At 47.9% G+C, this 14919-nt stretch overlaps 1 protein-coding gene across 4 annotated transcripts in view; it reads right to left on the bottom strand.

Annotated features, from left to right (window-relative positions):
- Positions 1 to 8456: 8456 nt before the first annotated feature.
- LOC149433036 (zinc finger protein 148-like) overlaps positions 8457 to 14919 on the bottom strand; it is a 29508-nt gene continuing 23045 nt past the window's right edge. For all 4 annotated transcript variants that reach the window (XM_089664732.1, XM_089664730.1, XM_089664731.1 and 1 more), the window contains one exon: positions 8457 to 13819. In XM_089664732.1, the coding sequence (XP_089520858.1) occupies positions 12161 to 13819 (1659 nt within the window). In that variant the 3' untranslated portion in view covers positions 8457 to 12160. The remainder of the gene's footprint in view (positions 13820 to 14919) is intronic.

Here is a 14919-nt window from a genome sequence, read left to right on the forward strand (position 1 = left end):
GTGTTGATGGGGAAATCCTTTCCACGGGGTTACTGTGTTCTCCCGGCAGGGTGGTGCGGGGAGCTCAACACAACAGCCCAGCGGAAGGGATTTCCCCATCAACACTGATTGGGTATCCAGTGAGTTTCTTTCCTGTAACCCCAGCTTGCAGGTAAGAAAATCGCACCATCTACGGCCGGCTTTGACTCAGATTAGGCCCCATAAATTTGCATATGCAGAAATGAGCAAGCGGAGTGTCTACTTGTTTCAATAAAGCTTTTTGAGGAAGTGCGGTGTGAGCCCTTGCTACTTTGCATGACTTATATATGGGGAAGGAGATGAAGCCCGGAGAAGGATTAGCACCCGCGACTGGTGCTTTAGAGCGGCAATGGGATGGGGTTGCTGCAGCATGGAAGCCACCCACAGGGAAGAAAAATATATTTTAAAAATGTTCTTCCCAAATATATTGACATATATTTGAAATACTACAATTTTGGCCGTATTCAATATATTTAAAAAAAAAATATATATATATATAGTATATATTATATATACACACACACATATATATATATATATACAGTATATATATATATCCATTCAGTGGTATCTGACCCTTGGCGATTGCATGGACCGTCACTTGTAAGCGACTTTTTCCATGAATTCTCTTAGCAATTATTTTACAGGGTAGGTTGCCAGGTCTTTCCCCAACCCCCACCATGGAGGAGATCCCACATATATATATATATATATATATATACACACACACACACTGTATGTTGAAATGCGTTTTTTTATATATTATAAAATATATGAAAAATATATATTTTTTTAAAATACATCCTTCAGATTTTTTTTAACATATAAAAACACATTTTAACATATATTTTTACATATATTTGTAAATGCATTCCAAAAATGTAGATTAAATGTATTCTTAAAGACATACAGTATATTTGAAAATGTATTTTTAAACCTATTTTTCATATATTTTGTAATATATAAAAACACATTTTCAATATGCAGTATATATATATATGTGTGTATATATATATATATATATATATATATACACTACATATATATATTTTTTTTAAATACACTGAATACGGCCAAAATTTTAGTATTTAAAATATATGTCAATATATTTGGGAAGAATATTTTAAAATATATTTTTCTTCCACGTGGGCAAGCTCTCCTTCCTGGTTCTGACCTGAATTCCCAATATTTTTCTATTTTTGAATTGGGACTAAAGTTGAAATAAAAACTGCAGGGAGCTTTTTACTGGAAGAGACTTTATATCTGCCTTTGGCCAAAAAACGACTTTCCCTTTTTTATCGGCAATTTTTTTTTCCACGCACAGCGCAGTGCACATTCTCAGCATGTTACTGATGGAACCGTTGTAATGCATCTTCAATCTGCACGCACGGGTGTTACATCATCAATGGCCGCCCGAAGGCTGGTGATGCCAATGCAGAAGAAGATGGCGGTGACAGCGAGTTCTGTCGAGGCTACAGAAGGGCTCACTAACAGGTAAGTGTCACAAAGCGCAGGTATGTCGTCTATACTCACACATCACGGCATGAGCTTCCTTGTCCCAGGTAAGGTTTGGTTCCTATTCCTCCACCAGCAGATGATGGAACCCATAATCAGAGAGGGCCATGTTTGATTAGTAACATGCAAGGAGCACCGAAGGCTGTTTATGGTGCTGTAGCCAGATTTTAATTTCCAGAAGTCAGCGGTAACTGGATTATTGATCCGATATATATTGATCTACTCTGCAGGATAAAATGACACACAAGACGTTTGGTGATAATAAAATGTCCACAGCACAAATATCTTCAGCCGTGATACGGTACTGGAAGTTCTGAGGGCACGATATGTATTTTAGGTCCAATACATTTGAACTGGCAACCGTACTTTTGGCGTTTCACACTGATAGAAAAGCAAGTGGTGGGAAATCCCCCCAACTGAGTGGCCGTTGATGGGTAGAGGTCACAATTCATTCCCGATGACTACCCAATTGATGGGGGTTCCACGTTCCCTGACACATGCCTATCTGCAGACAACGGGGGTGATTTGCTAAAAACTGGAGCCCTCAGAATCTGGTGCAGCTGCGCACGGGAGCCAATCAGCTTCTAACTTCAGCTTGTTTAATGCAGCTTGGGCAATAAAACCTGGAAGCTGCCTGGTTGCTGTGTAGAGCTTCACCAGATTTTGCACCATGCAGTTTTAGTAAATCAACCCCATTGTCTATTCCAACCAGGGCAACTCCTACTCCAACATGCACATTTGATTTACATTTTATTATTGGTGGGCCATTGCCATTCGATGGTGTGTCCGAGTCTTGTCATTGCTAGGACATTGCTGCTTGGTTGTCAAGCCTAAGTTTAATCCTTGCCATTGGTGTGTTTGAGTTTTATCCTGGTGGGGACACTGGTTCTTGGCTGATGTGTCTGAGTTTCATCATTCCATGGACAATGGCGCTCCGTTTATGTGTCCGAGTTCCATCGTTGCTCGGTTGGTGCGCCTGAGTTTTATCATTGTGGGGACACTGCCCTTCGATTGGTGTGTCTGCATTTTATCACTGGTTGGTCATTGCTGCCTTAGTTGGTGTTTTTGAGTTATATAATTGCGGGGACAATGCCCTTTGGCTGATGTGTTCTACCATTGTGGGGACATTGCTGCTTGGTTGCCAATCCTAAGTTCAATCCTTGCTGGGACATTGCCATTTGATTGGTGTGTTTGAGTTATCATTGCAGGGGTATTGACGCTCGGTTGGTGCACCCGAGTTTTATCACTGCGGGGACAATGGCGCTCGGTTTATGTTCTATGAGTTCTATCATTGCTTGAATATTGTGGTTCGGTTTGGTGTGTCTGAGTTTTATGGTGGGGACATTGTCATCTGATTGGTGTGTCTGAGCTTTATCATTCCATGGACAATGGCGCTCGGTTTACGTGTCTACGTTTTATCATTGGTTGGTCATTGCTGCCTCAGTTGGTGTTTTTGAGTTATATAATTGCGGGGGCAATGCCTTTTGGCTGATGTGTCCAAGTCCTATGTGTCCAAGTCCTATCATTGTGGGGACATTGCTGCTAGGTTGCCAAACCTAAGTTTAGCTGGGCCATTTGATCGGTGTGTCTGAATTATCACTGCAGGGACATTGACGCTTGCTTGGATATTGTGGTTCAGTTGGTGTGTCTGAGTTTTATCATTCCATGGACAAATTTGCTTCGTTTATTTGTGTGTCTACCATTGCTTGGACATTGCTGCCCTGGGTGGTGTTTTTGAGTTATTTCCTTGCAGGGACAATCCCAAATGGTTGATTTGTCTGAGTCTTATCATTGTAAGGTCATTGCTTCTTGGTTGCCAAGCCCAAGTTTAATCACCGTTGGGACATTGCCATTCAATTAATGTGTCTGAGTTTTATCACTGCTGCTAGGTTGCGGAGTCCTACCGCTGTGGGCACATTACTGCTTGGTTGCCAAACCTAAGTTTTTTCACTGTTGGGACATTGTCACTCGGTTGATGTGTCGAAGTCTTATCATTGCCGGGACATTGCTGCTTGGTTGCCAAGCCTAAGTTCTGTCATTGTTGGAACATTCCCTCTCGGGTGATGTCTATCATTGCCGGGACATTGCTGCTTGGTTGCCAAGCCTAAGTTCTGTCATTGTTGGAACATTGCCTCTCAGGTGATGTCTATCATTGCCAGGACATTGCTGCTTGGTTGTCAAGCCTAAGTTCTATCATTGTTGGAACATTCCCTCTTGGGTGATGTCTATCATTGGCGGGACATTGCCACTCGGTTGATGTGTCTGAGTCTTATCTTTGCCCGGACATTGCTACTTGGTTGCCAAGCCTAAGTTCTGTCATTGTTGGAACATTCCCTCTCGGGTGACTATCATTGCCGGGACATTGCTGCTTGGTTGCCAAGCCTAAGTTCTGTCATTGTTGGAACATTGCCTCTCAGGTGATGTCTATCATTGCCAGGACATTGCTGCTTGGTTGCCAAGCCTAAGTTCTATCATTGTTGGAACATTCCCTCTTGGGTGATGTCTATCATTGGCGGGACATTGCCGCTCGGTTGATGTGTCTGAGTCTTATCTTTGCCGGGACATTGCTGCTTGGTTGCCAAGCCTAAGTTCTGTCATTGTTGGAACATTCCCTCTCGGGTGATGTCTATCATTGCCGGGACATTGCTGCTTGGTTGCCAAGCCTAAGCCCTGTCATTGTTGGAACATTCCCTCTCGGGTGACTATCATTGCCGGGACATTGCTACTTGGTTGCCAAGCCTAAGCCCTGTCATTGTTGGAACATTCCCTCTCGGGTGGGACATTGCCGCTCGGTTGGTGCAGTTCTATCACTGCTGGGACACTACCATTCAGTTAACGTGTCTATCACTGCCGCTCAGTTGATGCGTCTGAGTCATTGGTGGGACCATGACGCTCGGTTGGTGCAGTTCTATCACTGCTGGGACACTACCATTCAGTTAACGTGTCTATCACTGCCGCTCAGTTGAGTCATTGGTGGGACCATGACGCTCGGTTGGTGCGCCTAAGTTTGCCGCACCCCGAAGTCGCTCTGTACCAATAAAGGACGTGTGTATAAAATATAGAGAATTGCTACTTTTCTATAAATATTTACTTAAAAAGCCCAGATTATAAATACAATTCATTCTTACATTTTAAGAAACTGCTGGTCAGTTCATACAAAAGGAGTTGAGGGACATTTTGTAGGACAGACTTTTTCCAGGGACAAATCCGTAACGCTCAGGACTGTCTCTGGTAATCAGTCAGTAATTGTCAGGCTTTGCCGACGTGGGAAGGAAGGAGCCATTTTTACATGTGGCGGCATCACACAGGGAAGGGGGGGGGTTCAAAAGGCCATATTTCATTTACAATACAATTTAAGTGCTATGTTCAGATTTACTAAGTGCTGATTGTGAGACTCCAGATGCAGAGAGCGGGAGACTCTGAAATGTCTGGGACAGGTGTCTATCATAACGAACCCCAACAACGTCTCCCACAGAACACCCAAGGGAGTGACAATGTACCATAGGTCAGTGCAAAGAGGACCTGTCTCCAAGAAATACCCAGCTCTGCCCATTGCTGAAACACTAGCAACAGGGAATATGTTGGCAAACGACTTCTATACAATCTATAAGAAAGTCTGTGCTCAAATCCTACATCCGGCAGGTCCGAGACAAGGATCCTTCCTCACTTCTCTCCGGGTTTTTCCACTGCCAGTTCACAGTGAAGTCATAGCTTTAGAATGAAGCTGCAGTACTGAGAAGGTGAGTGCAAGTCACCAAGCTACAGCCAACTCATCATCTACAACAGTGGTCCTCATACTGCGGCCCAGGGGACGGACGTGGCCCTTTGCATGCCTTTATCCGGCCCTCGGGGCACTATTCCTCCCACTGATACAAAATTCTATTCTTCCAAATGACATCAACAATGGGGAACCATTCCTCCCACTGATACCAACAATGGGGAACCATTCCTCCCACTGATACCAACAATGGGGCACCATTCCTCCCACTGATACCAACAATGGGGCACCATTCCTCCCACTGATACCAACAATGGGGCACCATTCCTCCCACTGATACCAACAATGGGGCACCATTCCTCACACTGATACCAACAATGGGGAAGCATTCCTCCCACTGATACCAACAATGGGGAAGCATTCCTCCCACTGATACCAACAATGGGGAAGCATTCCTCCCACTGATACCAACAATGGGGAAGCATTCCTCCCACTGATACCAACAATGGGGAAGCATTCCTCCCACTGATACCAACAATGGGGCACCATTTCTCTCACTGATACCAACAATGGGGCACCATTCCTCCCACTGATACCAAAAATGGGGCACCATTCCTCCCACTGATACCAAAAATGGGGCACCATTCCTCCCACTGATACCAACAATGGAGCACCATTCCTCCCACTGATACCAACAATGGAGCACCATTCCTCTCACTGATACCAACAATAGGGCACCATTTCTTTCACTGATACCAACAATGGGTCACCATTCCTCCCACTGACACCAACAATGGGTCACCATTCCTCCCACTGATACCAACAATGGGTCACCACTCCTCCCACTGACACCAACAATGGGTACCATTCCTCCCACTGACACCAACAATGGAGCACCATTCCTCCCACTGATACCAACAATGGAGCACCATTCCTCCCACTGACACCAACAATGGAGCACCATTCCTCCCACTGATACCAACAATGGGTCACCATTCCTCTCACTGACACTAACAATAGGGCACCATTTCTCCAACTGACGCCAACAATGGGGCACCATTCCTCCCAATGCTACCATTTGGTGCCTATGTGGCGATGTTTACAGATGCCAGTAAGTCTGAAGGACAATAATCTGGCCCTTTTTGGAGACCCCTGATCTACAACAACAGGAGGAAGTACAGCTTTTTACACATGAACAGTAAAGCTAAACTCAAGGCAGATATAAAAGACAAAGTCTCCTGCAGCCCCTGTACAGCAGAGATCAGACTGGGGAATGGAGAAGTAGCACAAGGAGCCATTCAAGTGTGCTGAAATGTGCATGTGCTAACAAGGGGCAAGCTGATAGGAGGAAAGTGGAGAGTGACACAGAGATGACCTCATCAGTCTGCTGCTTCTCCTTTCACTATCCAATCAGAGGCTGCTGGGGGAGGGACATTAGACAAAGGGCAATTCCGGGGAACATGTGAGAACAAGCAACAGAATATTATTATCTTATGATGAAAGATCGATCAGTTTCTGAGTTCTGTGCATTTCACTGCAACCAAATTCCACAGAGCCCATGCCAGGGACAATGGGAGCGTACTCCCTGCTCTACGGAACTTCCTCTGTCTCAGATTTCTGCATCATCAATTTCATTTATGGCAGATCTGAATCTCACTGACCTAGATATATAGATTCATCGGAGGTTTTCTATTGAATAGTCAATTCTTTGGTAATGCCTCTTCCACAAAACGCCTGGCTTCTGTCAGACCGGTTGCCGTACACACGGGCCGAATGTTGGCCGGTTTCCGTTGAAGCAGCCGATGCCACCCGATATTCGGCCCGTGTGTACTCCGCCATAAACAAAGCAAGTAAGATGATAATCACGGAGCGCTTGAGTTATACCTTAGATGCTCTATCATCATGTTCTTCCATACGATGGAGCCCTCGGCTGAGGCCCATGTGTATAGAACTCAATGCCATGGAATACATACGCTCAGACACAGTACATGACGCTTGGATTTGAGCGCAAACTTTCTATATCTGATAGATCAATACAATGCATCCCTTTCTAGGACAGAGCCAACAGCAGGGTTGCCTGGACAGAAGTGCACAGCTTGGACACCTCTCTACCTCCAGGTGCCACTGCAAGTCCCAGCATGCTGTGTCAGTCAACGGTATGCTTCAACAATATCTGGAGGAGCCCATATTCTAGAGAAGCCTTTCTCAACCAGGGGTACTTCAGAGGCCGCAAGGGGTTCTTGAGTGGCAGACTGATCTCCCACCTGATGGTGCCTGATGGGGTGAGACCAGTGGAACCTCTCGATTCTCAAATAGGTAACCATTGACACCAATGATCTTTTTAGTTGTCTGTATGAGGGGCATATTCCCCAATGATCCCCAATGTAAGGGGAACAGTCTTTCCACTGACCCCCCTCCCAACCCAATGTAAGAGTAACAGTCTTCCCACTGACCCCCCCAATTTAAGAGTAACAGTCTTCCCACTGACCCCCTTCCCCCCCAATGTAAGGGGAACAGTCCTCCCACTGACCTTCAATGTAAAAAGAACAATCTTCCCACTGACCCCCAATTTAAGGGAAACAGTCTTCCTACTGACCCCCAATTTAAGGGAAACAGTCTTCCCACTGACCCCCCAATGTAAGGGATACAGTCTTCCCACTGACCCCCCCCCTTCCCAATGTAAGGGGAACAGTCTTCCCACTGACCCCCCCCCCCACCCAAATGTAAGGGGAACAGTCTACCCATTGGCCCCCAATGTAAGAGGAACATTCTTCCCACTGACCCACCCAATGTAAGGGATACAGTCTTCCCACTGACCCCCTCCCTTCCCAATGTAAGGGTCACGGTCTTCCCACTGACACCCCCAATGTAAGGGATACAGTCTTCCCACTGACCCCCCCCCTTCCCAATGTAAGGGGAATAGTCTTCCCACTGACCCCCCCAATGTAAGGAATACATTCTTCCCACTGACCTGCCCAATGTAAGGGTCACAGTCTTCCCACTGACACCCGCCCCCCTTCCCAATGTAAGGGGAACAGTCTTTCCACTGACCCCCAATGTAAGGGATACAGTCCTCCCACTGACTCCCCCCCCCTTCCCAATGTAAGGGGAACAGTCTTCCCACTGACCACCCCCCCAATGTAAGGAGAATAGTCTTCCCACTGACCCCCCCCCCCCCCAATGTAAGGAGAACAGTCTTCCCACTGACCCTCCAACGTAAGAAGAACAGTCTTCCCACTGACCCCCCAATGTAAGAGGAACATTCTTCCCACTGACCTACCCAATGTAAGGGTCACAGTCTTCCCACTGACCCCCCAATGTAAGAGGAACATTCTTCCCACTGACCTACCCAATGTAAGGGTCACAGTCTTCCCACTGACCCTCAGTATAACCGTGCTTTCTTTCTACTGACATCCAATGTAAAGAGGCACATCTCCCTCTGAACACAAACGTAAGTAGGGCCTTTCTCCCACCAGTGGCCAATAATGGGGGGGACCTTCTTCAAACTGACTACAAATGCAAGGGACTCTGAAGCTTGAAAATTTCTGCCAGTGTTCCTCTGGGGTAAAAAGGTTGAGAAAGGCCGTTCTAGAGGATCACTCCCAAAGGGCTGATGCATGAAAGATTCTAAGAAGTGTACAAACCCTCCTTGAGGCACCCAGTCAGAATTCTCCTTTTATATTTCTGCAGCAGATCCGAAAATGAAAAGAGAAATTCTGATTGGCAGCTCTGGGTGGTAACTTTTCTTTGCAGCAATGGGCAATACCTGTAATAATTCAGGGAACGGGTAATCCAGCACTAGGTGAGGAAAACCAATTATAGGTGACAGAGTATGTGTGTTCACCGGAAATAATAAACGGGGCCCTGGAAAGCTTTCATCATGCTGGAGATTTGGCCCAACTCTGGAGATTTGTCCAGCCAGCCTTGTGCACTTGTCAGACATTTCTAGACGTGTTCAGCACGTCGATTGGGTAAAGTGCAGTTAAAAGCAGAAACCAACAAAAGGGAATATGGTGGGCCCTTTCTGTGACCACCAATGGCGAGTACACTGGGCCCACCAAAGAGGAATACAATGGGCCCACCAAAGGGGAATACAATGAGCCTGAGAAAGGGGAGTACACTGGGCCCACCAATGGGGAATACAATGGACCCACCAAACAGGAGTACAATCAGCCTGCCAAAGGGGAGTACACTGGGCCCACCCAAAGATGAGTACCCTGGGCCCAGTTTGGGACCACCAAAGGTGAGTACAAAGGGCCCACCAAATAGGAGAATAATCAACCTGCCAAAGCGGAGTACGCTGGGCCAACATAAAGATGAGTACAAGGGGCTCAATCTGTGACCACCAAAGGGGGTTACACTGGGCCCTTCATAGAGGAGTACACTGGGCTCAACAGAGGAAAGTAGACTGGGGGGGAAGGGTACAATGGGCCCATCATAGAAGAGTAAACTGGACCTTCTCTTGACCATCAAAGGAAAGTAGACTGGGCCCACCAAAGTAGGGTACACTAGGCCCTCTCTGTGATTGCCAAAGGAGAGTAGACTGGGCCCACCAAAGGGTGATAGAATAATCCCTCTCTGTGACTACCAAAGGGAAGTAGACTGGGCCCGCCAAAGGGGGGGGGGGGTAGACTAGGCCCTCTCTGTGATTGCCAAAGGGGGGTAGACTGAGCCCTCTTTGTGATCGCCAAAGGGGCGTAGACTAGATTCTCTCTGTGATCGCCAAAGTGGGATAGACTAAGCCCTCTCTGTGACTACCAAAGACAAGTAGACTGGGCCCAACACATGGGAGCAGAATATGGCCCTCTCAGTGACCGCCAAAGGGGGGCAGACTAAGCCCTCTCTGTGACCTCCAAAGAGGGTCAAACTGGGCCCACCAAAGGGGGCTAGACTGGGCCCTCTCTGTGACTCCAGATATCTCTCTCTCCTAAAAGTGCTAAATGTACAAATTTAAAACATTTTTCAGAACTTCCCGAATGATTTCATATTAAAGTGGAGAATCATAAAAATAATCTCTAAGTGCTACAATAAAAACTGCGCGATAACAGATGAGGAGCTACAACGTAAAAGAAACCTTTTCCTGTAAAAGTGGAAATCCCGACTGCACCTCCGCCTTGAAGTGAAGCAGCGAGGTCATTGTCTCCAAGCGCACCAACGTGTAATTTCAGAGAACCCCAACGCAACCGCATAATGATAAAATGGAGCTACATCTAATCCCCATCCTGTCGATGGTTACAGAGGGCTGGGAGAAGGTGCGACCCCTCTATTGTCACATGTGAAGCTTTGAATCTGGGTTCCAAATTTTTGGAAAAGTCCTAAAAATTCTAAACTCACATCTGCAAGAAGGCTGAATATCTGCCCCTCTGGTGCCTTCAAGCCTCCAGTGTAACAACTGGAAATGAAAGCTTTTTCTAGGGCAGACGGCAGGAGAATACTCTACAGGAGCTCGGGTTGGGGTTGGGAGTGGGGGGGAGGGGGCAAGCTATTAATTAAACAATTCCTGATGCCCCCGCAATTACGCAGGTTCATTTAAAAAACATGAAACGTTGTCACACAGCTTCATAGGATGACCAGAGGACATGCTCTGTACCAGAATTAACATAAAACCCCTTAAAAACACATAGAAATCCCGCTACATATAGATATGTATCATATGTGTGTGTGAGCGCCGAATTACCGGATGCACAGACCCACAAGCGCCTAAAACCCATTGGAGGACAACTAAAGAAAATATAAACTGATAGAGCTGCTGATAAGTGCTTTTTCCTCTCACCGCGTGAGAATCTGCTTATTACTGAGTCATACAAGCCCTGCGCAGGCGGCCATTAAAAGTGCGTTTATCCCACGCCTGGGTACCAACCATCAAAACGTCTCTCCTGTGGACTTGTGTTCAGGAGGTCCCCCCACCACCACCCCCTGTAGATCTGAGGAACCTCCAGATACGCTGTACAAGCTCAGAAACACAATGTGGAGGTCATTGTGTGGAGGTCAATGTGGAGGTCGGCCATTGCCTACCATGGGAACCGGGGCTGCGGCAGGTCTATACATTCTCACAGGCCTGAGACGGACCCCCACCTGGCGCTGGCAGTACTTCCGCCATTGCCGTAGGTAAGTGCTACAGTAAGTTCAGGCACCTGTGGAGACCATGGCTTCTACAGTGTCAGTATATCACCACCACCACCACCCTATAGATACGGGCGGCGTACCCCCAATGACATGGCCAATCGTCTGCAGAGCATTGCACCGACAGTGAGAAGGCCTCAGTACAACAGCTCTGCAGACCTCTTTAACACGTAAGGCCAGAGTCCTGTCATTTCTTCTATACAGATGGAGGGAACGGGGGGTTGTTTGGGTGCCATGTAGGACCCCGTCCCCTCTCTTCATCGGTCTTGAATTGGCCCCGCTCCTCTACTGTGACATTAAAAAAAAAAACATAAGCTGGGACTGCGGAGCGGAGTGGCCCCTCGTTATCCAGGGGCCACAATATCAAACAGGTCTCTTTAAAGTGCCATAGAGAATTTGTTACCTCTTTAGGTAAAAAAAAAAACAAAAACAGCTTCACCGGTGACCCCAAAAGGGTTAAAACAGCAGCCTGAGCACAGCAAAGCCAAAATACATCTGAACCCCCCCTCCCCCCCACCCAACCAGCAACAACCAGTGTACCAGACTGAGCGGCACACCCCAGTCCTCCTGAGGAAGCACTCTGCTCTCAGCGCACACAATACTGACACCCGCAATCCAGTTTCCTTGCAAAGGTGAAGAAACGGGGCATTATATGGGCGCTGGGGGGAGGGGGGGAGGGGAAGGGGGGGGGGCAGACTGCTGATTTAACACCGCCGGCTTCCTGTAAGGTTTACCAATGTGCAACATTCCCCCTTGTGGATACAAAAGGAACTCCAACTGAAAGCGTTAGCCAAAGGTCTGGCTAGCGGCCGGGTCAGGGGTTGAAGCCAAGGGGGTCCTGCTCTCGCTTACATTCACCAGGGGGAATTCTGAGAAGTCGGCGGCGGCCGTGGGCGGCCGCAGGTTCACCTGTCCGTTGGCGGGGCTGAACTGGGGCGATATCCCGGGGGGGCGGCTGCCGTGGTACTGCGCTCTGAACGGCTGCTCGAAGGCGGCCAGCTGGTAGGTCTGGTGGACAGTCTGCTGCGCCTCGGGCTTCTTCTGAGCCGTCACTTGATCGATGAAATCCTGCGCCGATGACGAAGGCGTGGGGGAGGCGTGACTTCCGTCGTCCGCTGTAAAGCTGAAGGTGCTTTGGGCGTCAGTCACTATGAGTCCGAAGTGAGATTTGTCAGGCGACACCCTCAGTGGGGTGCTCATGCTCGCTCTGTACGTAGAGATGGGCAGCGTAGCGTAGACGTGCTTGTCCAGCGCGGGAAAGGCTGCCGTACTGGAGAGCGCCTGGCTATCGGTGACGAAGTTCAGGCCCGTGTTGTTCAGATAGGCGTCGTTTTGGCTGGTCCGTTCTAGAGCCTGCTGAAGAAACTTCGAATACTCTTGCAGCATGCTGGCCTTGTCTGACTGTGGGACCTGGGCGGTGGCCCCGAGGTTCTCTGGCTGGCTGGTCTCCCCCACCCCAGAGGAGTTGATGGAGATGCTGGAAGTGACTTCCGTATCTCCAACGCTGAAGGCGATCTCGTGCTGCCCGTTGGCTTTGTGCGAATAATGATCCAACAGCGTCTGCAGCACTTCGTCCGGAATCACGTTCTTCTCGTGGTTCGCCTTGATGTCCACGTTCAGCGCCTGAGCGTCTATAAGGGTGGCCGTGCTATTCTCGTCCATGACGCTGGCCACGGCTGCCTGTGTGGCCGACGGCTGGGAGGCCATAGTGCCCACGTTCAGGGCGTATTCGCGGCTGCTGCTGTTGCCGGTGGCGGCCAGCAGGTAGCGCTTCTTCTTGGAGAACTGCATGGCCTCGTCGTAGCTGACGCTGCTGTTGGCCGGTTTGGTTGCCCCCTCCTGCATGGGGTCGCCGTGGTCCATGTCTGAGTTGCTTCCAGAGTCCAGCAAGGCCTGTTTGTCCACCAGTTCGAAAGTATACTTGTCCACTTTGCCGTCGTTGAAGGCGCTGAGTGCCGCCATGGCCTGGCTTTGCTCCAGGGCTTGGCTCTGCTCCAGCGCCTGGCTCTGCTCCAGCGCGTGTTTGACGCTCTTTTTGTTGCTCACTTTCTTGATCAGCAGTTTTGGGGGGCTGATGGCGGCGGACACGTCTTCCTGGAGGTGCAGGTCGCTGACGGAGGGATGAGGCATTTCCACCGAGTACTCCGTCACCATGTACTCGTCTTTCACTTTGGTACTGTTGGGGTACAGGGGCAGGAACTCCGCCTTGTCCTTCTTCTGCTCCGCCTTTTCCAGGGCGCCCTCCTTATCGCTCAGCCCCAGCAGCTTCATCTTGTCCGTCCTCTGCTTCTTCTTCGGTAACGCCCCTTCTTTGGCCAGCGCAGAGAACACGTCGCCGTCCGGGGATAACAGGCTGGACTTGCTGCCACTTTTGCTGACTTTGCGCTCTCGGTTCTCGTGGCACATGCGCTTGTGCTTCAGTACGCGGTCCGTCCGGGAGAAATACTGGCGGGAAAAACAAACAAAAGACTTTCTATCAGTGTCAGCGCTCTTCACATAAATCAAATATGTCGCTCGATTTAACTCCTTCAATACCGGGCGCGGTCACCCCCTTCCAGTCCAGGCCAAATCTCAGCTTTCACACTTTGAATGGCACTTGCGCGGTCATGCAACACTGTACCCATTAGACTTTTTTTTTCTTTCTTTTTTTTTCGAGACAGATAGAGCTTTCTTTTGATGGTATATAATCACCAATGAGTTTTTTTATTTATGACGAAATTTGATTTTTTACATTTTTTTTACTGGATATGTTTATTAGCAAAAAGTCAAAAATATTTTTTTTCTTCTCAAAATTGTCGGTCTTTTTTTGTTTATAGCGCAGAGAATAAAAAATGCACAGGTGATCAAATACCACCGAAAGAAAGCTTTTGTAGGGGAAAAAGAACGTACATTTCATTTGGGTGCAGCGTTGCATGACCGCGCAATTGTCAGTTAAATTAATGCAGTGCCGTATCACAAACAAATGACCTGGTCAGGAAGGGGGGGGGGGGGTCATTTTTACACTGTTGCTTTAATTTGTGTTTTATTTTATTTTTTTTATCACTTTGTTGCTGTAAACATCCCCTGTGACAGCAATAGGCACCTACAGGGAGGAAAATAATGATTCGCTCCCCTGCAGAGTCTGTAGGTTCACCCACTTACAGAGAAATGACGGTTCTGTAATTTGTATCATAGATGTATATAAATGATAGAGACAGAATATTGACCAAAAATCCAGAAAAACAGGATACAAATGTTATAAATGGAGTTGCAGTTCGGTGAGTAGAATAAGTGTTTGATCCCCACCAACCAACAATGATTCTGGCTCCCACAGAACGGCGATGTGCTCATGTGGTACACAGATCAGTCCTGTCAATGTAAGAAGGTCCCCCTAACGACAACTCGTTGCGTGTATAGCAGACACCTGTCCACAGAATCTCTGTTCTTCCATTCACACCTCACCACCACCATGGGCAAGACCAAAGAGCTGTCAGAGGACCTCAGGGACAAGATTGTAGACCTGCACAAGGATGGAATGGGCTACAAGATCATCAGCCAGAAGCTTG

The sequence above is a fragment of the Staurois parvus genome, unplaced genomic scaffold (assembly GCF_062004578.1).
Source record: "Staurois parvus isolate SC_StPar_1 unplaced genomic scaffold, SC_StPar_1.0 ptg002013l, whole genome shotgun sequence".
Lineage (NCBI taxonomy): Eukaryota > Metazoa > Chordata > Amphibia > Anura > Ranidae > Staurois > Staurois parvus.